This window comes from Eptesicus fuscus, chromosome 21 (genome assembly GCF_027574615.1).
Source record: "Eptesicus fuscus isolate TK198812 chromosome 21, DD_ASM_mEF_20220401, whole genome shotgun sequence".
Lineage (NCBI taxonomy): Eukaryota > Metazoa > Chordata > Mammalia > Chiroptera > Vespertilionidae > Eptesicus > Eptesicus fuscus.
The window spans coordinates 40,882,189-40,908,696 of record NC_072493.1 but is presented as its reverse complement, the minus strand read 5'-3'; the positions used below and the strand labels follow the sequence as shown (position 1 = coordinate 40,908,696).

Genomic DNA, 26,508 nt, shown 5'->3' with positions numbered 1-26,508 from the left:
AGAAGAAGAAATAAAAAAGAAACGGATCCTTAACCCAAATATTTGTGCTTCCCATCATCGATGCACAAAAAGAAAATCAAATGACGGCTGGAGGGAACCCGCACCGAGTTTCCGTTCAGGAGGTGACCTTCCATGTCTGCGGTTAGACGCTTTTGCCAGATATTTTGCGAGGACATTTGAAAACATCTTTACGATATTTTCACTGGAAAACATCCTAGTGTGTAAAAGTACACACCTGAAGCAAATAATTGGAAGCCAAACGCAAGGTGTCCCCTACTGAAAAGCGGAGTGACATTTTTGAGGTCTACACTTGCCAGTATTTTCTGGGTCTACTCACAGACCACAACCCCGGTCTGATGGGCCCTGAGTGCTACTCAAACCGGCCTGACCCGAGGCCCTGGGCCATGCCCGCCCTCGGCATCAGCAAATCCGTGCCAGCCCCCACCGCCATCCACCAGGGCTTTGCCACCCAGTTTCCTGTCGCCTCTTTAGGACGCTTCCACTGTCCACTTCCACCCCAACAGACCGGGAAGCGCTTCCGGAGGTCCTGCACTCCCCGAATTACAGCACACGGGAGGGACCCGGGGTCACAGAGGCCCCACTTTCTAAAGAAGGACCGGGTTGAGGGAGGACGTCGGTGTCCACCGAGGGTCCCAAGGGCTGGGAGGAAGAGACGCCCTGGAGCCTGGAGGGTCTGCACCACAACCCCCACCCCCACCCGCCCCAGCTTGGATGGAGAGTTGGGCCTTGGGCAGGAAAATAGACGCCAGGACCCTGGACAGAGGCCCTCAGGGCCCCAGAATCTTCTCCAGGTGGATGAGTCCCTGAAACCTGGGGCTCCCAGGGAGAGGAAACCTCAGCGCCACCTGCAGCCCAGTGCTGCGACCCGCGCATGCGCACAACAGCGGACTCTGCCCTCCCCACCCACTCCCAGATGAGAACAAGATTAGAAAGGATTAAAGAGGGAAGGAGAGAGACCTGGCCTTGGAAAGTTGAAGAGAAAGAGGATGGGAAGAGAGAAGTGAAATGAGGAGAAGGATGGTGGGAAGTGAGAATCGAGAGGAAAGGGGTTGACATTGAGAAAGGGGAACTCTCAGCGAGTGAGAACTTGTGTTCAGTGAGGGAGTGGGGACAGGAAGGAGGCTGGGAGAGGAGATGCAGACACCCAGCAAAGGAGGAGAGACAAGGAGGCCAGAGAGAGGGGCCCAGGGAGGAGGGCTCAGGCCTTGAGCCCCTGGCGTGGAATAGAGAGAAAAAACGTGGCCTCAGGCAGAGGGTGAGCGGCACCGACGGAGGACAGCGGAGAGGCCCAGGCACGGGGAGGGCAGACACAGAAGGGCCAGCAGTGGGCCAGGGAAAACCAAGTGAGGAGGGGAAGGTGGGTGGACATGGTGAGACGCTGGGAGGCTGAGAGGGTGTGTGAAGGCAGGCCCAGGCTGATGTCAATAGTCACTTTGTCCCCCCACCCCCACCCCAAAAGGTGATATATGAGAGAGGGGACCCCTCCAGCAAGGACACAGGTATCCCAGGGAGACAAGTGGCTCAGCGTCGTCTCCCGCGTTGCCCACAAGGTCGCAGACATGCGGGAGGGTCTCGCTGGCGTGGTGGCCGGCAGCAGGGTCGGACGCAGGCAGGAGGGTCCCGCTGCACAGCTGAGGGGTGACGAGGGCCAGGGCGGTGCTCTCTGCCCCTGGAGGGGTGCCTTCTGTGAGCCAGTGAGTGACAATAGCAAGTGGGAGGGCAACGGTGTGAGTGAGGGAGGGTGCGAGCAGGGGCTCTCCCGCTGGTGGGTGTGTGACCATGACCAGACCCAGGCAGAGATGAATGCCACCGTGAGTCCTCCTGGCCCCTCCCTTGGCCCTCACATGTGGCAGTCATAGGACCATAACGGAGAGGAGCTGTGAGGGCCTGGGTGTGTCCGGGTGTGAAAGGAAAGCAGTTTGGGACTGGAGAACATCTGGGAGTCCCTGTGGTGTAAACGGGGGAGTAAACCTCCGAAGTCTGTGAGCACCGGGGGGGTTCCAGTGTGTGATGAGCTGACTGCCGCAGAAATCGGGGGACCGTGGGAGAGTAGCTCGGTGCCTCCGGAGAGTCCCAGAGGCCAATGGCTGAAGACATGGGAGACCTCGGGGAGGAACCTGGTGAGGTCTGTGAGTGACTCCCTGTTCCCTGTGTATGATGGGCTGACTCCCGCAGAAATCGGGGGACCGTGGGAGAGTAGCTCGGTGCCTCCGGAGAGTCCCAGAGGACAATGGGTGAAGACATGGGAGACCTCGGGGAGGAACCTGGTGAGGTCTGTGAGTGACTCCCTGTTCCCTGTGTATGATGGGCTGACTCCTGCAGAAATCGGGGGACCGTGGGAGAGTAGCTGGGTGCCTCTGGAGAGTCCCAGAGGACAATGGCTGAAGACATGGGAGACCTCGGGGAGAAACCTGGTGAGGTCTGTGAGTGACTCCCTGTTCCCTGTGTATGATGGGCTGACTCCTGCAGAAATCGGGGGACCGTGGGAGAGTAGCTGGGTGCCTCTGGAGAGTCCCAGAGGACAATGGCTGAAGACATGGGAGAGCTCGGGGAGGAACCTGGTGAGGTCTGTGAGTGACTCCCTGTTCCCTGTGTGTGATGGGCTGACCCCCGCAGAAATCGGGGGACCGTGGGAGAGTAGCTGGGTGCCTCCGGAGAGTCCCAGAGGACAATGGGTGAAGACATGGGAGACCTCGGGGAGGAACCTGGTGAGGTCTGTGAGTGACTCCCTGTTCCCTGTGTATGATGGGCTGACTCCCGCAGAAATCGGGGGACCGTGGGAGAGTAGCTGGGTGCCTCCGGAGAGTCCCAGAGGACAATGGGTGAAGACATGGGAGACCTCGGGGAGGAACCTGCTGAGGTCTGTGAGTGACTCCCTGTTCCCTGTGTGTGATGGGCTGACCCCCGCAGAAATCGGGGGACCGTGGGAGAGTAGCTGGGTGCCTCCGGAGAGTCCCAGAGGACAATGGGTGAAGACATGGGAGACCTCGGGGAGGAACCTGGTGAGGTCTGTGAGTGACTCTGTGTTTCCTGTGTGTGATGGGCTGACTCCTGCAGAAATCGGGGGACCGTGGGAGAGTAGCTGGGTGCCTCCGGAGAGTCCCAGAGGACAATGGCTGAAGACATGGGAGACCTCGGGGAGGAACCTGGTGAGGTCTGTGAGTGACTCCCTGTTCCCTGTGTATGATGGGCTGAATCCTTCAGAAATCGGGGGACCGTGGGAGAGTAGCTGGGTGCCTCCGGAGAGTCCCAGAGGACAATGGGTGAAGACATGGGAGACCTCGGGGAGGAACCTGGTGAGGTCTGTGAGTGACTCTGTGTTTCCTGTGCGTGAAGGGCTGACTCCCACAGAAACCTGGGGATGGTGGGAGAGTAGCTGGGTGCCTCCGGAGAGTCCCTGCGACCTGAGGGTGAAGGACTAGGCGATGGCAGGACAAACATGTGGTAGATGGTGTGTGAGCAGGGTGAGCCTGAATACCTGCTAGAAGTGGGCGGAGAGCTAAGTGACTCAGGTGACCTTGGATTCCCATCTGGAGAGCGGAATGTGGAGCTGTGTGGTGCGGGGGGTGATGGCGATGCAGCTGCAGTCACGGTGGCAGAGGATGGAAAGGCGCCTGGGGTCCCAGGTGAGGAGAAGCCTCTTTGGCCTGGGTTCCTTGGCGAGGAGACTGGGAAGCTGAGTGAGGCTGACATGGAGTTTGGGAACGCAGGGCCTGGGGACCGATCCGGGGAGGAGCCAGACATGACCCACTCTCTACAGGTGCCCACCTGGTTGAGAAACCTGCGGCTCCCAGGACTCTCTGCCCCTCTTCTGTCTCCAGCAATGACGGGAGGTGTGTGTGTGTGTGTGTGTGTGTGTGTGTGTGTGTGTGATGTGTGAGCGTGTCCTCCAAAAAAAGGGGGGAAGTAAACAAAGGAGATAAACGGGCAGAAGGACTTTCACTTACCAAGTGCTCTGTCCAAGTTGCAGCCGCGGCTCAGACGCAGAGGTCCTCACACAGCTGTCCTCTGAGAGGATGTGAGCCCAGAGAGGCGGGCCTGGGTTTAAATACCAGTTGACACCGCCTGGGGGGAGCCGCGGAGGATCACGGGATACGAGGGGCGGGGTTTCACGCCTCCCCGCCCCCGGGTCAATCCGCTTTGTCAGTGACTCCCCTCAATAGAAAATTGCTCTCTTGACCTGACAGTCTATCTATTCTAAAATGCAAACACTGTAAGGGGAGAACGTAGGTGTTTCGTTTTAGATATTTACAGAGGCCCTGGCCCGTTTGTCTCAGCGGTGGAGTGTCCACCCGTGAACTCAGAGGCCACCGGGCAGTTGTGTCACATGCCCAGGTTGCAGGCTCCATGGCCAGTAGCGGTTGTCCAGGAGGCAGCTGAGCCATGATTCTCTTTCACCTTGGATGTTTCTATCTTTCTCTCCCTCTCACTTCCACTCTCTGAAATCAATTAAAACATTTTTTTTTTAAAAAAAGAAAGACTAGAAACACTCAAAGGTTAAAAGGGAAACCTTATTTAGGATAATTACCCATGATTAAGAAGAAGAAATAAAAAAGAAACGGATCCTTAACCCAAATATTTGTGCTTCCCATCATCGATGCACAAAAAGAAAATCAAATGACGGCTGGAGGGAACCCGCACCGAGTTTCCGTTCAGGAGGTGACCTTCCATGTCTGCGGTTAGACGCTTTTGCCAGATATTTTGCGAGGACATTTGAAAACATCTTTACGATATTTTCACTGGAAAACATCCTAGTGTGTAAAAGTACACACATGAAGCAAATAATTGGAAGCCAAACGCAAGGTGTCCCCCACTGAAAAGCGGAGTGACATTTTTGAGGTCTACCCTTGCCAGTATTTTCTGGGTCTACTCACAGACCACAACCCCGGTCTGATGGGCCCTGAGTGCTACTCAAACCGGCCTGACCCGAGGCCCTGGGCCATGCCCGCCCTCGGCATCAGCAAATCCGTGCCAGCCCCCACCGCCATCCACCAGGGCTTTGCCATCCAGTTTCCTGTCGCCTCTTTAGGACGCTTCCACTGTCCACTTCCACCCCAACAGACCGGGAAGCGCTTCCGGAGGTCCTGCACTCCCCGAATTACAGCACACGGGAGGGACCCGGGGTCACAGAGGCCCCACTTTCTAAAGAAGGACCGGGTTGAGGGAGGACGTCGGTGTCCACCGAGGGTCCCAAGGGCTGGGAGGAAGAGACGCCCTGGAGCCTGGAGGGTCTGCACCACAACCCCCACCCCCACCCGCCCCAGCTTGGATGGAGAGTTGGGCCTTGGGCAGGAAAATAGACGCCAGGACCCTGGACAGAGGCCCTCAGGGCCCCAGAATCTTCTCCAGGTGGATGAGTCCCTGAAACCTGGGGCTCCCAGGGAGAGGAAACCTCAGCGCCACCTGCAGCCCAGTGCTGCGACCCGCGCATGCGCACAACAGCGGACTCTGCCCTCCCCACCCACTCCCAGATGAGAACAAGATTAGAAAGGATTAAAGAGGGAAGGAGAGAGACCTGGCCTTGGAAAGTTGAAGAGAAAGAGGATGGGAAGAGAGAAGTGAAATGAGGAGAAGGATGGTGGGAAGTGAGAATCGAGAGGAAAGGGGTTGACATTGAGAAAGGGGAACTCTCAGCGAGTGAGAACTTGTGTTCAGTGAGGGAGTGGGGACAGGAAGGAGGCTGGGAGAGGAGATGCAGACACCCAGCAAAGGAGGAGAGACAAGGAGGCCAGAGAGAGGGGCCCAGGGAGGAGGGCTCAGGCCTTGAGCCCCTGGCGTGGAATAGAGAGAAAAAACGTGGCCTCAGGCAGAGGGTGAGCGGCACCGACGGAGGACAGCGGAGAGGCCCAGGCACGGGGAGGGCAGACACAGAAGGGCCAGCAGTGGGCCAGGGAAAACCAAGTGAGGAGGGGAAGGTGGGTGGACATGGTGAGACGCTGGGAGGCTGAGAGGGTGTGTGAAGGCAGGCCCAGGCTGATGTCAATAGTCACTTTGTCCCCACACCCCCACCCCAAAAGGTGATATATGAGAGAGGGGACCCCTCCAGCAAGGACACAGGTATCCCAGGGAGACAAGTGCTCAGCGTCGTCTCCCGCGTTGCCCACAAGGTCGCAGACATGCGGGAGGGTCTCGCTGGCGTGGTGGCCGGCAGCAGGGTCGGACGCAGGCAGGAGGGTCCCGCTGCACAGCTGAGGGGTGACGAGGGCCAGGGCGGTGCTCTCTGCCCCTGGAGGGGTGCCTTCTGTGAGCCAGTGAGTGACAATAGCAAGTGGGAGGGCAACGGTGTGAGTGAGGGAGGGTGCGAGCAGGGGCTCTCCCGCTGGTGGGTGTGTGACCATGACCAGACCCAGGCAGAGATGAATGCCACCGTGAGTCCTCCTGGCCCCTCCCTTGGCCCTCACATGTGGCAATCATAGGACCATAACGGAGAGGAGCTGTGAGGGCCTGGGTGTGTCCGGGTGTGAAAGGAAAGCAGTTTGGGACTGGAGAACATCTGGGAGTCCCTGTGGTGTAAACGGGGGAGTAAACCTCCGAAGTCTGTGAGCACCGGGGGGGTTCCAGTGTGTGATGAGCTGACTGCCGCAGAAATCGGGGGACCGTGGGAGAGTAGCTCGGTGCCTCCGGAGAGTCCCAGAGGCCAATGGCTGAAGACATGGGAGACCTCGGGGAGGAACCTGGTGAGGTCTGTGAGTGACTCCCTGTTCCCTGTGTATGATGGGCTGACTCCCGCAGAAATCGGGGGACCGTGGGAGAGTAGCTCGGTGCCTCCGGAGAGTCCCAGAGGACAATGGGTGAAGACATGGGAGACCTCGGGGAGGAACCTGGTGAGGTCTGTGAGTGACTCCCTGTTCCCTGTGTATGATGGGCTGACTCCTGCAGAAATCGGGGGACCGTGGGAGAGTAGCTGGGTGCCTCTGGAGAGTCCCAGAGGACAATGGCTGAAGACATGGGAGACCTCGGGGAGGAACCTGGTGAGGTCTGTGAGTGACTCCCTGTTCCCTGTGTATGATGGGCTGACTCCTGCAGAAATCGGGGGACCGTGGGAGAGTAGCTGGGTGCCTCTGGAGAGTCCCAGAGGACAATGGCTGAAGACATGGGAGACCTCGGGGAGGAACCTGGTGAGGTCTGTGAGTGACTCCCTGTTCCCTGTGTATGATGGGCTGACTCCTGCAGAAATCGGGGGACCGTGGGAGAGTAGCTGGGTGCCTCTGGAGAGTCCCAGAGGACAATGGCTGAAGACATGGGAGACCTCGGGGAGGAACCTGGTGAGGTCTGTGAGTGACTCCCTGTTCCCTGTGTGTGATGGGCTGACCCCCGCAGAAATCGGGGGACCGTGGGAGAGTAGCTGGGTGCCTCCGGAGAGTCCCAGAGAACAATGGGTGAAGACATGGGAGACCTCGGGGAGGAACCTGGTGAGGTCTGTGAGTGACTCTGTGTTTCCTGTGTATGATGGGCTGACTCCTGCAGAAATCGGGGGACCGTGGGAGAGTAGCTGGGTGCCTCCGGAGAGTCCCAGAGGACAATGGGTGAAGACATGGGAGACCTCGGGGAGGAACCTGGTGAGGTCTGTGAGTGACTCCCTGTTCCCTGTGTGTGATGGGCTGACCCCCGCAGAAATCGGGGGACCGTGGGAGAGTAGCTGGGTGCCTCCGGAGAGTCCCAGAGGACAATGGGTGAAGACATGGGAGACCTCGGGGAGGAACCTGCTGAGGTCTGTGAGTGACTCCCTGTTCCCTGTGTGTGATGGGCTGACTCCTGCAGAAATCGGGGGACCGTGGGAGAGTAGCTGGGTGCCTCCGGAGAGTCCCAGAGGACAATGGGTGAAGACATGGGAGACCTCGGGGAGGAACCTGGTGAGGTCTGTGAGTGACTCCCTGTTTCCTGTGTCGGATGGGCTGACTCCTGCAGAAATCGGGGGACCGTGGGAGAGTAGCTTGGTGCCTCCGGAGAGTCCCAGAGGACAATGGGTGAAGACATGGGAGACCTCGGGGAGGAACCTGGTGAGGTCTGTGAGTGACTCCCTGTTCCCTGTGTATGATGGGCTGAATCCTTCAGAAATCGGGGGACCGTGGGAGAGTAGCTGGGTGCCTCCGGAGAGTCCCAGAGGACAATGGGTGAAGACATGGGAGACCTCGGGGAGGAACCTGGTGAGGTCTGTGAGTGACTCTGTGTTTCCTGTGCGTGAAGGGCTGACTCCCACAGAAACCTGGGGATGGTGGGAGAGTAGCTGGGTGCCTCCGGAGAGTCCCTGCGACCTGAGGGTGAAGGACTAGGCGATGGCAGGACAAACATGTGGTAGATGGTGTGTGAGCAGGGTGAGCCTGAATACCTGCTAGAAGTGGGCGGAGAGCTAAGTGACTCAGGTGACCTTGGATTCCCATCTGGAGAGCGGAATGTGGAGCTGTGTGGTGCGGGGGGTGATGGCGATGCAGCTGCAGTCACGGTGGCAGAGGATGGAAAGGCGCCTGGGGTCCCAGGTGAGGAGAAGCCTCTTTGGCCTGGGTTCCTTGGCGAGGAGACTGGGAAGCTGAGTGAGGCTGACATGGAGTTTGGGAACGCAGGGCCTGGGGACCGATCCGGGGAGGAGCCAGACATGACCCACTCTCTACAGGTGCCCACCTGGTTGAGAAACCTGCGGCTCCCAGGACTCTCTGCCCCTCTTCTGTCTCCAGCAATGACGGGAGGTGTGTGTGTGTGTGTGTGTGTGTGTGTGTGTGTGTGATGTGTGAGCGTGTCCTCCAAAAAAAGGGGGGAAGTAAACAAAGGAGATAAACGGGCAGAAGGACTTTCACTTACCAAGTGCTCTGTCCAAGTTGCAGCCGCGGCTCAGACGCAGAGGTCCTCACACAGCTGTCCTCTGAGAGGATGTGAGCCCAGAGAGGCGGGCCTGGGTTTAAATACCAGTTGACACCGCCTGGGGGGAGCCGCGGAGGATCACGGGATACGAGGGGCGGGGTTTCACGCCTCCCCGCCCCCGGGTCAATCCGCTTTGTCAGTGACTCCCCTCAATAGAAAATTGCTCTCTTGACCTGACAGTCTATCTATTCTAAAATGCAAACACTGTAAGGGGAGAACGTAGGTGTTTCGTTTTAGACATTTACAGAGGCCCTGGCCCGTTTGTCTCAGCGGTGGAGTGTCCACCCGTGAACTCAGAGGTCACCGGGCAGTTGTGTCACATGCCCAGGTTGCAGGCTCCATGGCCAGTAGCGGTTGTCCAGGAGGCAGCTGAGCCATGATTCTCTTTCACCTTGGATGTTTCTATCTTTCTCTCCCTCTCACTTCCACTCTCTGAAATCAATTAAAACATTTTTTTTTAAAAAAAGAAAGACTAGAAACACTCAAAGGTTAAAAGGGAAACCTTATTTAGGATAATTACCCATGATTAAGAAGAAGAAATAAAAAAGAAACGGATCCTTAACCCAAATATTTGTGCTTCCCATCATCGATGCACAAAAAGAAAATCAAATGACGGCTGGAGGGAACCCGCACCGAGTTTCCGTTCAGGAGGTGACCTTCCATGTCTGCGGTTAGACGCTTTTGCCAGATATTTTGCGAGGACATTTGAAAACATCTTTACGATATTTTCACTGGAAAACATCCTAGTGTGTAAAAGTACACACATGAAGCAAATAATTGGAAGCCAAACGCAAGGTGTCCCCCACTGAAAAGCGGAGTGACATTTTTGAGGTCTACCCTTGCCAGTATTTTCTGGGTCTACTCACAGACCACAACCCCGGTCTGATGGGCCCTGAGTGCTACTCAAACCGGCCTGACCCGAGGCCCTGGGCCATGCCCGCCCTCGGCATCAGCAAATCCGTGCCAGCCCCCACCGCCATCCACCAGGGCTTTGCCATCCAGTTTCCTGTCGCCTCTTTAGGACGCTTCCACTGTCCACTTCCACCCCAACAGACCGGGAAGCGCTTCCGGAGGTCCTGCACTCCCCGAATTACAGCACACGGGAGGGACCCGGGGTCACAGAGGCCCCACTTTCTAAAGAAGGACCGGGTTGAGGGAGGACGTCGGTGTCCACCGAGGGTCCCAAGGGCTGGGAGGAAGAGACGCCCTGGAGCCTGGAGGGTCTGCACCACAACCCCCACCCCCACCCGCCCCAGCTTGGATGGAGAGTTGGGCCTTGGGCAGGAAAATAGACGCCAGGACCCTGGACAGAGGCCCTCAGGGCCCCAGAATCTTCTCCAGGTGGATGAGTCCCTGAAACCTGGGGCTCCCAGGGAGAGGAAACCTCAGCGCCACCTGCAGCCCAGTGCTGCGACCCGCGCATGCGCACAACAGCGGACTCTGCCCTCCCCACCCACTCCCAGATGAGAACAAGATTAGAAAGGATTAAAGAGGGAAGGAGAGAGACCTGGCCTTGGAAAGTTGAAGAGAAAGAGGATGGGAAGAGAGAAGTGAAATGAGGAGAAGGATGGTGGGAAGTGAGAATCGAGAGGAAAGGGGTTGACATTGAGAAAGGGGAACTCTCAGCGAGTGAGAACTTGTGTTCAGTGAGGGAGTGGGGACAGGAAGGAGGCTGGGAGAGGAGATGCAGACACCCAGCAAAGGAGGAGAGACAAGGAGGCCAGAGAGAGGGGCCCAGGGAGGAGGGCTCAGGCCTTGAGCCCCTGGCGTGGAATAGAGAGAAAAAACGTGGCCTCAGGCAGAGGGTGAGCGGCACCGACGGAGGACAGCGGAGAGGCCCAGGCACGGGGAGGGCAGACACAGAAGGGCCAGCAGTGGGCCAGGGAAAACCAAGTGAGGAGGGGAAGGTGGGTGGACATGGTGAGACGCTGGGAGGCTGAGAGGGTGTGTGAAGGCAGGCCCAGGCTGATGTCAATAGTCACTTTGTCCCCCCACCCCCACCCCAAAAGGTGATATATGAGAGAGGGGACCCCTCCAGCAAGGACACAGGTATCCCGGGGAGACAAGTGGTCACCGTCGTCTCCCGCGTTGCCCACAAGGTCGCAGACATGCGGGAGGGTCTCGCTGGCGTGGTGGCCGGCAGCAGGGTCGGACGCAGGCAGGAGGGTCCCGCTGCACAGCTGAGGGGTGACGAGGGCCAGGGCGGTGCTCTCTGCCCCTGGAGGGGTGCCTTCTGTGAGCCAGTGAGTGACAATAGCAAGTGGGAGGGCAACGGTGTGAGTGAGGGAGAGTGCGAGCAGGGGCTCTCCCGCTGGTGGGTGTGTGACCATGACCAGACCCAGGCAGAGATGAATGCCACCGTGAGTCCTCCTGGCCCCTCCCTTGGCCCTCACATGTGGCAGTCATAGGACCATAACGGAGAGGAGCTGTGAGGGCCTGGGTGTGTCCGGGTGTGAAAGGAAAGCAGTTTGGGACTGGAGAACATCTGGGAGTCCCTGTGGTGTAAACGGGGGAGTAAACCTCCGAAGTCTGTGAGCACCGGGGGGGTTCCAGTGTGTGATGAGCTGACTGCCGCAGAAATCGGGGGACCGTGGGAGAGTAGCTGGGTGCCTCCGGAGAGTCCCAGAGGACAATGGCTGAAGACATGGGAGACCTCGGGGAGGAACCTGGTGAGGTCTGTGAGTGACTCCCTGTTCCCTGTGTATGATGGGCTGACTCCCGCAGAAATCGGGGGACCGTGGGAGAGTAGCTCGGTGCCTCCGGAGAGTCCCAGAGGACAATGGGTGAAGACATGGGAGACCTCGGGGAGGAACCTGGTGAGGTCTGTGAGTGACTCCCTGTTCCCTGTGTATGATGGGCTGACTCCCGCAGAAATCGGGGGACCGTGGGAGAGTAGCTCGGTGCCTCCGGAGAGTCCCAGAGGACAATGGGTGAAGACATGGGAGACCTCGGGGAGGAACCTGGTGAGGTCTGTGAGTGACTCCCTGTTCCCTGTGTATGATGGGCTGACTCCTGCAGAAATCGGGGGACCGTGGGAGAGTAGCTGGGTGCCTCTGGAGAGTCCCAGAGGACAATGGCTGAAGACATGGGAGACCTCGGGGAGGAACCTGGTGAGGTCTGTGAGTGACTCCCTGTTCCCTGTGTATGATGGGCTGACTCCTGCAGAAATCGGGGGACCGTGGGAGAGTAGCTGGGTGCCTCTGGAGAGTCCCAGAGGACAATGGCTGAAGACATGGGAGACCTCGGGGAGGAACCTGGTGAGGTCTGTGAGTGACTCCCTGTTCCCTGTGTGTGATGGGCTGACCCCCGCAGAAATCGGGGGACCGTGGGAGAGTAGCTGGGTGCCTCCGGAGAGTCCCAGAGGACAATGGGTGAAGACATGGGAGACCTCGGGGAGGAACCTGGTGAGGTCTGTGAGTGACTCCCTGTTCCCTGTGTATGATGGGCTGACTCCTGCAGAAATCGGGGGACCGTGGGAGAGTAGCTGGGTGCCTCCGGAGAGTCCCAGAGGACATTGGGTGAAGACATGGGAGACCTCGGGGAGGAACCTGGTGAGGTCTGTGAGTGACTCCCTGTTCCCTGTGTATGATGGGCTGACTCCCACAGAAATCGGGGGACCGTGGGAGAGTAGCTGGGTGCCTCCGGAGAGTCCCAGAGGACAATGGGTGAAGACATGGGAGACCTCGGGGAGGAACCTGCTGAGGTCTGTGAGTGACTCTGTGTTCCCTGTGTATGATGGGCTGACCCCCGCAGAAATCGGGGGACCGTGGGAGAGTAGCTGGGTGCCTCCGGAGAGTCCCAGAGGACAATGGGTGAAGACATGGGAGACCTCGGGGAGGAACCTGGTGAGGTCTGTGAGTGACTCTGTGTTTCCTGTGTGTGATGGGCTGACTCCTGCAGAAATCGGGGGACCGTGGGAGAGTAGCTGGGTGCCTCTGGAGAGTCCCAGAGGACAATGGCTGAAGACATGGGAGACCTCGGGGAGGAACCTGGTGAGGTCTGTGAGTGACTCCCTGTTCCCTGTGTATGATGGGCTGAATCCTTCAGAAATCGGGGGACCGTGGGAGAGTAGCTGGGTGCCTCCGGAGAGTCCCAGAGGACAATGGGTGAAGACATGGGAGACCTCGGGGAGGAACCTGGTGAGGTCTGTGAGTGACTCTGTGTTTCCTGTGCGTGAAGGGCTGACTCCCACAGAAACCTGGGGATGGTGGGAGAGTAGCTGGGTGCCTCCGGAGAGTCCCTGCGACCTGAGGGTGAAGGACTAGGCGATGGCAGGACAAACATGTGGTAGATGGTGTGTGAGCAGGGTGAGCCTGAATACCTGCTAGAAGTGGGCGGAGAGCTAAGTGACTCAGGTGACCTTGGATTCCCATCTGGAGAGCGGAATGTGGAGCTGTGTGGTGCGGGGGATGATGGCGATGCAGCTGCAGTCACGGTGGCAGAGGATGGAAAGGCGCCTGGGGTCCCAGGTGAGGAGAAGCCTCTTTGGCCTGGGTTCCTTGGCGAGGAGACTGGGAAGCTGAGTGAGGCTGACATGGAGTTTGGGAACGCAGGGCCTGGGGACCGATCCGGGGAGGAGCCAGACATGACCCACTCTCTACAGGTGCCCACCTGGTTGAGAAACCTGCGGCTCCCAGGACTCTCTGCCCCTCTTCTGTCTCCAGCAATGACGGGAGGTGTGTGTGTGTGTGTGTGTGTGTGTGTGTGTGTGTGTGTGTGATGTGTGAGCGTGTCCTCCAAAAAAAGGGGGGAAGTAAACAAAGGAGATAAACGGGCAGAAGGACTTTCACTTACCAAGTGCTCTGTCCAAGTTGCAGCCGCGGCTCAGACGCAGAGGTCCTCACACAGCTGTCCTCTGAGAGGATGTGAGCCCAGAGAGGCGGGCCTGGGTTTAAATACCAGTTGACACCGCCTGGGGGGAGCCGCGGAGGATCACGGGATACGAGGGGCGGGGTTTCACGCCTCCCCGCCCCCGGGTCAATCCGCTTTGTCAGTGACTCCCCTCAATAGAAAATTGCTCTCTTGACCTGACAGTCTATCTATTCTAAAATGCAAACACTGTAAGGGGAGAACGTAGGTGTTTCGTTTTAGACATTTACAGAGGCCCTGGCCCGTTTGTCTCAGCGGTGGAGTGTCCACCCGTGAACTCAGAGGTCACCGGGCAGTTGTGTCACATGCCCAGGTTGCAGGCTCCATGGCCAGTAGCGGTTGTCCAGGAGGCAGCTGAGCCATGATTCTCTTTCACCTTGGATGTTTCTATCTTTCTCTCCCTCTCACTTCCACTCTCTGAAATCAATTAAAACATTTTTTTTTTAAAAAAAGAAAGACTAGAAACACTCAAAGGTTAAAAGGGAAACCTTATTTAGGATAATTACCCATGATTAAGAAGAAGAAATAAAAAAGAAACGGATCCTTAACCCAAATATTTGTGCTTCCCATCATCGATGCACAAAAAGAAAATCAAATGACGGCTGGAGGGAACCCGCACCGAGTTTCCGTTCAGGAGGTGACCTTCCATGTCTGCGGTTAGACGCTTTTGCCAGATATTTTGCGAGGACATTTGAAAACATCTTTACGATATTTTCACTGGAAAACATCCTAGTGTGTAAAAGTACACACATGAAGCAAATAATTGGAAGCCAAACGCAAGGTGTCCCCCACTGAAAAGCGGAGTGACATTTTTGAGGTCTACCCTTGCCAGTATTTTCTGGGTCTACTCACAGACCACAACCCCGGTCTGATGGGCCCTGAGTGCTACTCAAACCGGCCTGACCCGAGGCCCTGGGCCATGCCCGCCCTCGGCATCAGCAAATCCGTGCCAGCCCCCACCGCCATCCACCAGGGCTTTGCCATCCAGTTTCCTGTCGCCTCTTTAGGACGCTTCCACTGTCCACTTCCACCCCAACAGACCGGGAAGCGCTTCCGGAGGTCCTGCACTCCCCGAATTACAGCACACGGGAGGGACCCGGGGTCACAGAGGCCCCACTTTCTAAAGAAGGACCGGGTTGAGGGAGGACGTCGGTGTCCACCGAGGGTCCCAAGGGCTGGGAGGAAGAGACGCCCTGGAGCCTGGAGGGTCTGCACCACAACCCCCACCCCCACCCGCCCCAGCTTGGATGGAGAGTTGGGCCTTGGGCAGGAAAATAGACGCCAGGACCCTGGACAGAGGCCCTCAGGGCCCCAGAATCTTCTCCAGGTGGATGAGTCCCTGAAACCTGGGGCTCCCAGGGAGAGGAAACCTCAGCGCCACCTGCAGCCCAGTGCTGCGACCCGCGCATGCGCACAACAGCGGACTCTGCCCTCCCCACCCACTCCCAGATGAGAACAAGATTAGAAAGGATTAAAGAGGGAAGGAGAGAGACCTGGCCTTGGAAAGTTGAAGAGAAAGAGGATGGGAAGAGAGAAGTGAAATGAGGAGAAGGATGGTGGGAAGTGAGAATCGAGAGGAAAGGGGTTGACATTGAGAAAGGGGAACTCTCAGCGAGTGAGAACTTGTGTTCAGTGAGGGAGTGGGGACAGGAAGGAGGCTGGGAGAGGAGATGCAGACACCCAGCAAAGGAGGAGAGACAAGGAGGCCAGAGAGAGGGGCCCAGGGAGGAGGGCTCAGGCCTTGAGCCCCTGGCGTGGAATAGAGAGAAAAAACGTGGCCTCAGGCAGAGGGTGAGCGGCACCGACGGAGGACAGCGGAGAGGCCCAGGCACGGGGAGGGCAGACACAGAAGGGCCAGCAGTGGGCCAGGGAAAACCAAGTGAGGAGGGGAAGGTGGGTGGACATGGTGAGACGCTGGGAGGCTGAGAGGGTGTGTGAAGGCAGGCCCAGGCTGATGTCAATAGTCACTTTGTCCCCCCACCCCCACCCCAAAAGGTGATATATGAGAGAGGGGACCCCTCCAGCAAGGACACAGGTATCCCGGGGAGACAAGTGGTCACCGTCGTCTCCCGCGTTGCCCACAAGGTCGCAGACATGCGGGAGGGTCTCGCTGGCGTGGTGGCCGACAGCAGGGTTGGAGGCAGGCAGGAGGGTCCCGCTGCACAGCTGAGGGGTGACGAGGGCCAGGGCGGTGCTCTCTGCCCCTGGAGGGGTGCCTTCTGTGAGCCAGTGAGTGACAATAGCAAGTGGGAGGGCAACGGTGTGAGTGAGGGAGGGTGCGAGCAGGGGCTCTCCCGCTGGTGGGTGTGTGACCATGACCAGACCCAGGCAGAGATGAATGCCACCCTGAGTCCTCCTGGCCCCTCCCTTGGCCCTCACATGTGGCAGCCATAGGACCATAACGGAGAGGAGCTGCGGCCTGGGGGTGAAGGACTAGGTGCTGGCAGGACAAACATGTGGTAGATGGTGTGTGAGCAGGGTGAGCCTGAATACCTGCTAGAAGTGGGCGTAGAGCTAAGGGACTCAGGTGACCATGGACTCCCATCTGGAGAGAGGAATGTGGAGCTGTGTGGTGCGGGGGATGGTGGCGATGCAGCTGCAGTCACCGTGGCAGAGGATGGAAAGGCGCCTGGGGTCCCAGGTGAGGAGCAGCCTCTTTGGCCTGGGTTCCTTGGCGAGGAGACTGGGAAGCTGAGTGGAGTTAACATGGAGTTTGGGAACGCAGGGCCTGGGGACTGATCCGAGGAGGAGCCAGACATGACCCACTCTCTACAGGTGCCCACCCGGTTGAGAAACCTGCGGCTCCCAGGACTCTGCACTCTCATCTGACTAGAGCAATGGCGGGAGTGGTGTTCCTTCGTGGGTGCGTGTGCGTGCGTGCGTTCGTGTGTTTGTGTGTGTGTGCGTGTGTGTGTGTTATGTGCGAGTGTGTCCTCCAAATAACATGGAAGTCACCAAAACAGACAGGCAGACGGACTTTCACTTCCCAAGTGCTCTGTCCTGAGTCCTGGAAATCCCCTTGCATCCCTGGCTCAGGTGAAGAGTCCAGTCCACACACTGCTGTCCTCTGAGTGGATGTGAGACCAGAGAGGCAGGTCTGGGTTAACTACCAGTGGGCTCCTCCTTGGTGGAGCTAAGGTGGATCATGGAATATGAGGGGCGGGGCTTCACACCTGTTTTGGTATCAGAACTCCCTATGCTCTTAAAAATTATTGAGGACCCCCAACGTATTTTGGGTTATGTGTATGATTTACAGTAAGGTGTCCTGGCAAACCAGCTCTCTGAGGGGAAAAATAACCCCATGCTATGTATTTCTGTGCAGTAAATACTCCCACCATGGTCCATCTCAAGCTACCAAAGAATTAACTACTGTCTTACATGCCTAAAAAGTGAACACTTGGCTCTTTGTGTCCAGGAGGGGTCAGCACCGGTGCACCATGGGATAGCTATTCATCTTTACCCTAAACAAATTCAAACCAAGTAATTTTTTTTAGAGATTTATATATTTGTCTAAAAATAGCAACAATGAATCCATTCCATGTTAATATAAGAGCAATGGCATTATCGCATATCACGTGGCCTCTGGAACACTTTGCCTCACATTGGGTGAAAGAGTGAGGAACAGAACCTCTCACATGAAAGGACGTCAGTGGCCACCAGTGGTTGGGGACCATACTTTGAGAACCACTGGCTTAGCCTTTCTGTCCTTAATCCTCTTCAATCCATTATCATCCTTTAGGCCCGATCCCCATCACAGTCTGGCCTCCCTTTTTGGGAAGCTACCAGGCTGATCAGGGGAAGGCAGCAGCCCCATCACCCCGCTGCTGCAGCCACTGCCAGTCACTGCAGCCACCAAGGTGTTTTCATCAACACGGACTCCAGTCCCGTCACTGTGAAAAAATGATAACTTTCTTTAGGCATTTTCAAGATGTGTCTTTCATAGATATGACATTTCTTTCCTTTCTTTTTTTTTTTTAATCCTCACCTGAGGATATATTTCCATTGATTTTTAGAGAATGTGGAAGAGATAGGAAAAGACAGAGAGAAACACCAAAGTGAGAGGAACACTTTGATTGGTTGCTTGCTGTATGAGCCCTGACTTGGGCCCCAGCCAGAGAGGAACCTGCAACCTAGGTACATGCCCTTGATCAGAATTGAACCGGGACCCTTCAGTCGGCAGGCTGAGGCTCTATATGATTGGACTCTGATCATTGGATCCCCACCTGGCACCTGGCTGAACTTAGATAATTACACCCACCCCCATGTGCCTGAGTTAAAGGTCAGGACTGACGCCATCCCTGCCTTTGGCGAGGTATGTCTCCAGGACATTGCTTTGCTGATGCCGCTGGACTCAGCCAAGGACCATTGGCTCCATTGCCCCCCAGGTGCTCTCTACATAGAAGAAAGGCCTGAAGAGTGCCATTAGCAATGTATTGCCACCTCAAGGCTTTTGGATGTTAGCATGGAGGAAGGCTAAGGAAAGAGTCATTCCAGTTAGTAAGGTTGGAGTTGAAGAAGACGCTGTGGCAATGGACATGGGGCTCACGAAGTATAACTTCTCGGTACAGTTCTTTTCAATGTGTTCACTAAAGGGGCAAAATACCTCATACATGACAAACCTACACGCAGTGGACATGGTGAGAGATGCCATGATTGATGCCTGAGGTAGTCCTATTGCTGCCTCTGAAAATGTGGATTGCATTTATTCTGTGTCTGTTTCAGCATGTAGGTTGGGCATGTATGAGGTATTTTGCCCCATTAGTGCACACATTGAAAAGAAGTGTCTGAGAAGTTATACTTCGAGAGCCCCAGGTCCTGGTTTAAATGGTGATACCCTGAACTTCTGTCTTGAGCTTGTTGCTGTTATTGTATTACACTTGGCAATTCCTTGGAGAGTGGTCCGAGTTTGGGGTATGTGGGAAGTGGGAACGTCTCTGGAGCCTGATGGTGGGACAGTACTAGTCTAGGATGACTGGTCATGAATCACAAGGCAACATACCCATGCCCTGGTGTAGTCTTCTCCACATGATTTTGGCCATCTCTCTGACTCACCTTTGAACAATAGGATGTGAAGGGAGTGACACTGTATGACTTCTAGAGCTAGGTCCAATTACACCTTGTACCTTCTGCTTGAGCTTTGTCAATGGCTCTCTGTGGCAGAAGCCAGCCACCATTCATTAAATCCCAAAACCCTGAGAACTCTGTGATTTGAAGAGGTCTAACACAACCATGAAGGTTATGTGAAGAGAGAAATAACCAGCCAGCCCCAAACTGTTCAGCCACCCCAAGTGAATTATCAGACATGAGGAAAGCATCCATCAGAAAACTTCACTTCCCACCACAATTTGATTAAGGCCACATGATACACTACCCATATGAGTGCGGTAAACCTGAAACACTAAGAGAGATCATAATAAATTATTGTATTAAACCAATTGTATTGCTATTCTGTAGCGATTAAGTGGGACAACATCAAAACCAGAGTCTGGTCACTGCATCCAGGTATATAAATTGTTGTTGTTTTTATAACAATTTTTATCTTTCCTGGTCTAAAGTGGTGAGAATTCATTACCAAACATGCCCCAGGCTTCTGCCCACATAAATTGAAAAATCTTGCAATTGCTTGAATAATAGAAAAATCTTTGAGGCAAATCTTTTTGGTTCTTGAAATAGTCTTTGGATTACAATTTTATAAGTGCACCCTAGCCGGATGGCTCAGATGGTTGGAATATCATCCTGTACACCAAAAGGTTGCGGGTTCGGCTCCCAGTCAGGGCACATATGGAAGGCAACCAGTTGATGTTTCTCTCTCTCTCAAAATCAATAAAAATATATCCTCAGGTGAGGATTAAAAAAATTTTAAGTGCCTGCCTTGTCATTTTCTTTATTTTCCCCAGTGCATCTTACACAAAACGAGGAACAGTATCAATATATATTAAACATCCTTATCATAAAGGAAGAATTAAGACTTTTCACTTGATTTTCCTCAAAGTACAAAGTTTCTTCCCCAAACCAACAATTATAGCACGATGTGTGCCGACAGATGCCTAAAGTCTCAGTTTAGCTATCTGAAATTGGGGAAGGATTTTGCTTCAGAGTTTCTAGCATATCCTAAGCACTACATCATAAGAATATGGTTCCAAGGTCTTCCCAGATATTTCATGAGCCTGTCACTCACTCCTTTGATACCCTGATCTCTCCCACAATATTCTTACATCCCTCTTACTGATAACCACATACTCTTTTTTTCCTCTCTCTTTTTTCCCCGCTAAAGCAAGAAGCAAATCTTTTTTTGTTTTTAGGAGTTTTAATGACCAAATATGGGGAAGGATGAGAACCCATATTGTTAGTGAGCTCTGGGAAGCACAGAGTCACTTGGGTGGAGGGATCTCCTTGACAATGGGGTGTCTGGTCACATCCTTCTCTAAACGACATTCACTGAGGTCAGGGACACATCTCTCCACACCTGGATCATCTTCACAGATCCTGGGTCAAATCGATGGGGAAAGGTGTAACATTGACGACCATTTACTGATACCTGGAAGAGAATATGTATCAGAAATATGGCATGCCATCAAACAAACTTACCATCTTCCTTTCCTTTTCTACCCTACACACACACCATCCACCAGAAACTCCTAGTCACACTCTAAATCCCAACAGACATGCTTCTTTCTATAGCCTACCTTTTGTGATGATTTCAGACAGTTATTCACCCTATTTTCTGTGTTTCTCTCATTCTTCCACTGAGGTGTTAGCACTCTATGTTGTACTGTCCATGTTTGCCTGGGCTTCTGTCTGGCCAGGAACTGTTTCATGAATCGTGAGTCTGGGTCTTGCACAGAGTGTCATAGGCTAATTGGTCATTAAGTGTTTATTGAGTGCATTCTTTTTAGCTCTGCTAAACTTTACTGCCATTTACTCCTGATGACTCAGTAGCTCAGATTTGGGTGGTAAAGGTAAAGAATAAAACTTTTTCCCCTTTTCTTTCCTATTTTTCATAGAGCAAGGGTGGAAGAAATGGGGAAGGGAAGAGTGAGAGAGAGAGGGAGAGAGAGAGAGAGAGAGAGAGAGAGAGAGAGAGAGAGAGAGAGAGATTGAAAGAAAGAAGAGTATTAGAGAGAGAGAGAGAGATGGATGTGAGACTCAATTAGTTGCCTCCTGCCTGTGTCCCGATGGGGTTAGGGATTGAACCTGCAACTGAGATACACACCCTTGATGGAGTATCAAATCTGAGACCCTCAGTGTGCTGGCCAATACACTAACTACTGAGCCAAAACTTGAATGTTCCTAAAGAGGAGGAATAATACATAAGATTAAAGTGAGAATATTTTTATTTAGCTTATAAGCAAATGAAACAATGCCTCACTTCCATCATAGAATATTAAATCTTTTTGCTTCTCCAATGATAGAAGGTTTAAGCATAGACTTTATGGGTGTGGCTATGGAGAAAAAGTGAACTTGTTAGGTCTTAATTTTTCAAATTTAAAATGCACACACTTTTTGAACCAGTTATTCAATTCCTCTAAATTATCCTTCCTTATAAGAATAGGGAGGTTAATAATTACAAAAATGAGATAGAGAATGAAGCATCATTCATGAGAGGAAAATATGGAAACCACCTTAATGTGCCTGAATAAAGGTTAATTTTAACTATTCTGAAAATGCTTCTATTGGAATATTATGCAAACATTAAATGATGTGGGGGCATCACAAATAGAATGATGTTAGTTTCTCTAACATACATTCTCTGACAACAAATAAAATCTAGTCACTAATGTGTGATTTCTAGAGAAAATTATGACATCATTTGTTTATAAATAAAAGCAGAAAGAGATGAATGATAGATAGATCAATAGAAAGGTAGATACATAGACTTGAACAAGCATATATTATCTCTGGAAGGAGCATAAAGGAATTAGTAAGTGTTGCTCTGGAGAGAGGGACTGGGTTTGGGAATGTAGGGAAGATTTAAGTTTAGAGTGATTATAATTATTTATAGGCATATCTTAACAATCTCCTATATGAAAACTGAAGGATTGACAGCATAGGTAGAAAGAGGCTGTGAGTGAAGAAAGAAACTTCTCCACCATGGAGAAAAAGACGTGTGTGCTGATCTTGACCTGTTTAGCTTTGGAAAAGGACCTGAGCATGGCAGTACAAGCAGAGGGTGCTCTGTGATGAGAGGGGCAGGAGATGAACCACAGGTGACTCTGGGGGCCAGGCCAGGGAGAGCTGTGTGCTCCTGTGAGAGCCCTGAGAGCCCATGGAGTGGATGTTCCTGGGCACACTCACCTGGTACTCATTTGACTGCACCGAGATGCACAGTTCAAAGGGTTGGCCATCCTTAAAGGTCATAACAGTGGATTTCACTTCTTCACCGCAGTTCCCACCCAGACGGCTGTTCATCACCACTTGCTTGCCAAAGTACACTCGGAATTGGAAGGCAATGTTTGAGTCCATTTCAATTCCAGTGTAGAAATCCACCTGCATTTCTGGGCCCATACTAAAGGCAAAGCACACAGCATGTTGAGCAGGACTCTTCCTCATGTGGGCCCACATTTGACACACACATACACACCCTTCCCAACTCCTCCTGGGGGATGGAAGGCCTTCCTGGGTGACACTGCAGTACGTGTCCCTGTGGGGTCCTTCTGCTTGTCCTGCCCAGGCTGGGGAGATGCCTCATCTCTTAGCTCAGTACTCACACTGAGCAGCAGTCACTGGCCTGGGGTTACTTTTCATGCCCTGGAAATACTGTGCCCCTTGATCATAAGCTTCAGCTCCAAAACTTGTTGATCCCAGCCCCCAGACTTCAACACTAGCCCTCAGACATGCATCTGTCGGTTTAATGCCTGTCACTATATGGGTCTCCAGGAACTGCAACTGCATTGGGCTTCCATTATGCTAATTACAAACTTTAACCTCAGTCATGCATGAAGTGACCTTCAAAGCTCTAGTAATCTCACTTCTCCTCCCCGTGGGCTATAGATACTCACTTGAAAGGCATGGCAGGTGTCGCTTTGATTTTCACTGCAGAATCAACAGACAAGGATATATTTTTTGTATATGGGACCTGCCATGGGAGACAAGAGTGGTTGAAAGGGTCAAGGCCAGGTGTGGTCACCAATTCTGTAACAGTTCCCAGTGGCAAAGCAGGTTATACATCAAAGGACATACTGTGAGGACCCTCTTCTTCCCACCTCACCACAGGCAGTTCCCTGGGTCTTTGAAGAAATGAGAAGGTTGAAGTTAACATCAAGAGTTCAAAAGCCAGGTGGCCTGGATTCTAATGCTGCTTCTGCCTCTTACTACCAATGAGAACTGAGTTCCATTACTTGAATGCCCCCTGCCTCCATTTTCTCAGTACAAGGAGGATCATAAAGATTCCTATTTCATAGGATGTTCTCAGGAATAGCTGAGCTACTAGATGTAAAACCTTTAGCATGGTCACTGGCAGGTATAGGGTCCATACAGGGGTGACTTAGCAGAAGCGGAGGGCCCTTTCTGGGATACTACCCTCCCATCAGTTTTTACCTGAAACTGTGAAGATAAGGCTTTAGAATGTAAAAATATAAAATATAAGAATTCACTCCTATATAAGGTAGTTGTTTAAAGGGAGAGGGAAATAATGGAAAAGGAGACTCCTGTGTGTGGCATGTATATGCATCAGAATTTTCAAGGGCAATGGTGTCCTTTCCGGAATGTGTACAAGTTGCTGAGGAGAGTCAGTACCTGCACACAGGGTGGGAGATAGGAAACTAATTAAATAGAATCTACAGGTTGTTCCCTGATATTGACTGTAAGCTTTATCTGGACTGAGGATGGTTTTGTTCCTTCCATCTTCAGGTGATCCATTCTATGAAACCAATTCTCCCAACAACATTCTCCAGAGAGCCAGGATCAGCTTACTCCCCCACCCCTGTTTTTTGTTAGGACAAAGGAAGACTGGCTGGGGAGGAGACCTGAGGCAGGAGCAGGGGTCACTGTGTTCTGACCTAGACAGGAGATCCTGTGCCCCACAGTCTGAGTTCACCTGCCCCCAGCCTTCTTGAGAAGAGGCATCTGAGGACTGACTCATTCTGCTCTCATTAATGCTCAGAGAGGAGTGCTGGGAAACCCACTCTCCCCAAGACCTCCAGTCCTGCCCAGCAGAAGCCACAATGCTATACATGGAAGGAAACACAGCTACTTAAACAGTCACTACCATTTACGGGAGAACCCTCACAAGTGGACACAGGTGCACACATATTCATAGTTTACGCAGTCATAGATCATCATACACACACAGTTATACAAGGACGTGGAACTCACTGTCTCACACCTCCCAACACTACTACTCATGATGACATGCACAGCTGTTCAACCACTGCCCCAGCTTCACTCACACACACACACTCAGAGGCATGAAGACAAATGTGCATTCTCACCCCTTGCACCCATGCACATACTGCCTCATCCCAGTAAGCTCTTTACTTTCCACACAAAGCCACAGGGCCTCAGTAGAGTTCACCCTCAGTCAGATGCCACCAAATGGTGAAAGTAGATACACTGGCCCATCCTCTCTCTTCCACCCACTCACAACCCCCAGTAAAATATTCCCAATATTTTCATCTCAGAAAATCTCAGACTCTTTCCTCCTTCCCTTATGGGACCTGGGATCATTGAGGGCTTTGCCTTATCAACTCACCTGTAGAGTAGCCATTGTTGTGCCTTTTGCTGGAAGCTCTTCCAAATTGTGTGTAGTTATGTGTGTGATCTCTGCAAGCAGCAGGTTATAAATGATTTCTGGAAGCCCCGCCCTCTGGCTCCCTTTCACTTGCTAAGTCTTTTCTAGAAACATTTCCAGCAGGTGAAAAGGTGTGGGGTATCATAAATAGAATCAATCACAACTATGTCCTTGAAAATAATCTGTTGTGATGCAATAGAAACTTCAGTGAGGAAGTTGTGGGTGAGGAAGGATTAGCAGGAAAAATTCATGAATAAGGGGGATGGAATGAGTGGGTGAGTGGGTCTATAATCCAGCCTACATGCCTCTCACCAAGAATTTATCCCTCTGAGCAGAACCCACCCAAAAGGTACACATGTTTCTGACTTGAACAATGGCAAAGAATTGGTGATCCTGGAGGTAAGGCCTCCCTTCCAGAGGTCCTGGGAGATCATTGAAGTTGATCCTCAGCAGACCTAGAGATAGAGACAGAGAAAGCCTTTGTGTCATTTCCTTTCCACAGGAGGTCCCTTGGCTCTGTTAATGCCAACAGTGTTTTAGCCTTTTTGTTTCACCTTCTTAGTCAACTTCCAACATACATCAATCAAGATTGGACATTTAAGATGAAAAATTCTGTGTATTAACAACACTTCAATAAGTATGATTTAATCACGATGACCTATTCAATAAATTATAGCATACCCAATTAATGACACCTTTTAGAGTCATTAAAAAAGTTAAATAAAACAATAAAAAACAAGTTAAATCAGAAAGCTTTTCAACATTAAGTTTTCCAAGTGGAACATAATGAACAAAATCAACTTATGGACAAAATAGAAACAGAGGCATGGATACATGGAACAGACTGACACTTACCGGAAGGAGGAGATGAAAGAAGGTGAAGGGTTAGCCAAAGAACATGATGCATAACCCCTAGACCCAGACAACAGTGTGGTGACGGCGAGAGGAAAGGGGGGCCAGGGGCTGGATTCAGATGGACAAATTTGGGGGGGCGAGAATGGGGACATCTGTGTCAACAGATGTCAACAATAAAAGTAAAGTTAAAAAATTATTTAATTAAAAGATTCCCTCTTGCCACAGGGAACTCATGGAATACTGACACAATGGGAACAACACCAAGCAAGCCTGCTGGAGAGGCCATGTGGAGAACTAAGGATCCTTGATCAACTGTCAGACATGTGAGTGAGGCCATCAGGGACTGTCCAACCCTAAAGAAGTCACCAGCTTACTACACCCACATGAGAGAGCAGACAAAACCTACAGAAGAACCGTTCAGCTGATCCCAGCCCAAATCGTCAACCCACAAATCATGATCTCACAGATTCATTACTGTTTCTAGCAACTAGACAACAGCAATAGATAAGTTATGTAATTCTGAAAATATTTACAGATGAGTTTACTGATGTTTAGGGATTTGCTTCAGAAGAAGCCAGGGGTGCTCTAGCCCAGTGGCTCAGTTGGCCAAAGCATTGTTCTGTACACCGAAGAAGAATAGCTGCAGATTTTGTTTGATTACCAGTCTGAGTACATACCTGGGCTTTGGGTTTGATCACCGTTCTGGGTGCATATGAAAAGCAACAAATCTCTCTCTCTCTCTTTCTCACTCTTTCTCCATCTCCCTTCCCCTTTCTCTAAAAAAAATCAATACACATATCCTTAGGTGAGGATTAAAAAAAAAAGAAGCCGGGGGTGAGGTGAGTAGAGTTATGGATGAACAAGATGGTTTATATGATGATAGCTGTTAAAGCTGATAAGTAACTGAGGGCTTATTATACTATTGTCTCTACATTTGGTGATGTTTGAAATGGAAATTTCCCATAATAAATAATTAAAGGAAAAGAAGGGAAGGAGATACTGAAATAGGGGAAATAGGAAGGAATGAAGGAAAATTACTCTTCTATTAAAGACAGTGAGTTCTGCAATGTAGCACAGCCAAGACATAGACAGATTCATTACTGAACAGACTGCTGACTCCTGGGCCAGGCCCTTTCCATCACACAACATGGTCAGGGGCAGGAAATTTCCACAGGAGA

The 26,508-nt window shown here is 52.6% G+C and overlaps 1 protein-coding gene across 1 annotated transcript; it reads right to left on the bottom strand.

Moving 5' to 3' along the window:
• Positions 1 to 20,170: 20,170 nt before the first annotated feature.
• Positions 20,171 to 24,475, bottom strand: LOC129147786 (placental protein 13-like). The gene is made up of 4 exons (XM_054711139.1): positions 24,437 to 24,475; positions 22,746 to 22,822; positions 22,042 to 22,252; positions 20,171 to 20,284 (listed from the first exon to the last, which is right to left on the bottom strand). The coding sequence occupies exons 1-4, from the start codon at positions 24,449 to 24,451 to the stop codon at positions 20,171 to 20,173; spliced, it is 417 nt and encodes a 138-aa protein (XP_054567114.1). The 5' UTR covers positions 24,452 to 24,475.
• Positions 24,476 to 26,508: the final 2,033 nt, after the last annotated feature.

Excerpts from the sequence above, each read along its gene's own strand:
- LOC129147786 (XM_054711139.1), bottom strand. Across the intron at positions 22,253-22,745 it reads ACACCTGCCATGCCTTTCAA|TATGGGCCCAGAAATGCAGG; the intron begins GTGAGTATCTAT and ends CTTTGCCTTTAG. Across the intron at positions 20,285-22,041 it reads TGCAGTCAAATGAGTACCAG|GTATCAGTAAATGGTCGTCA; the intron begins GTGAGTGTGCCC and ends ATTCTCTTCCAG.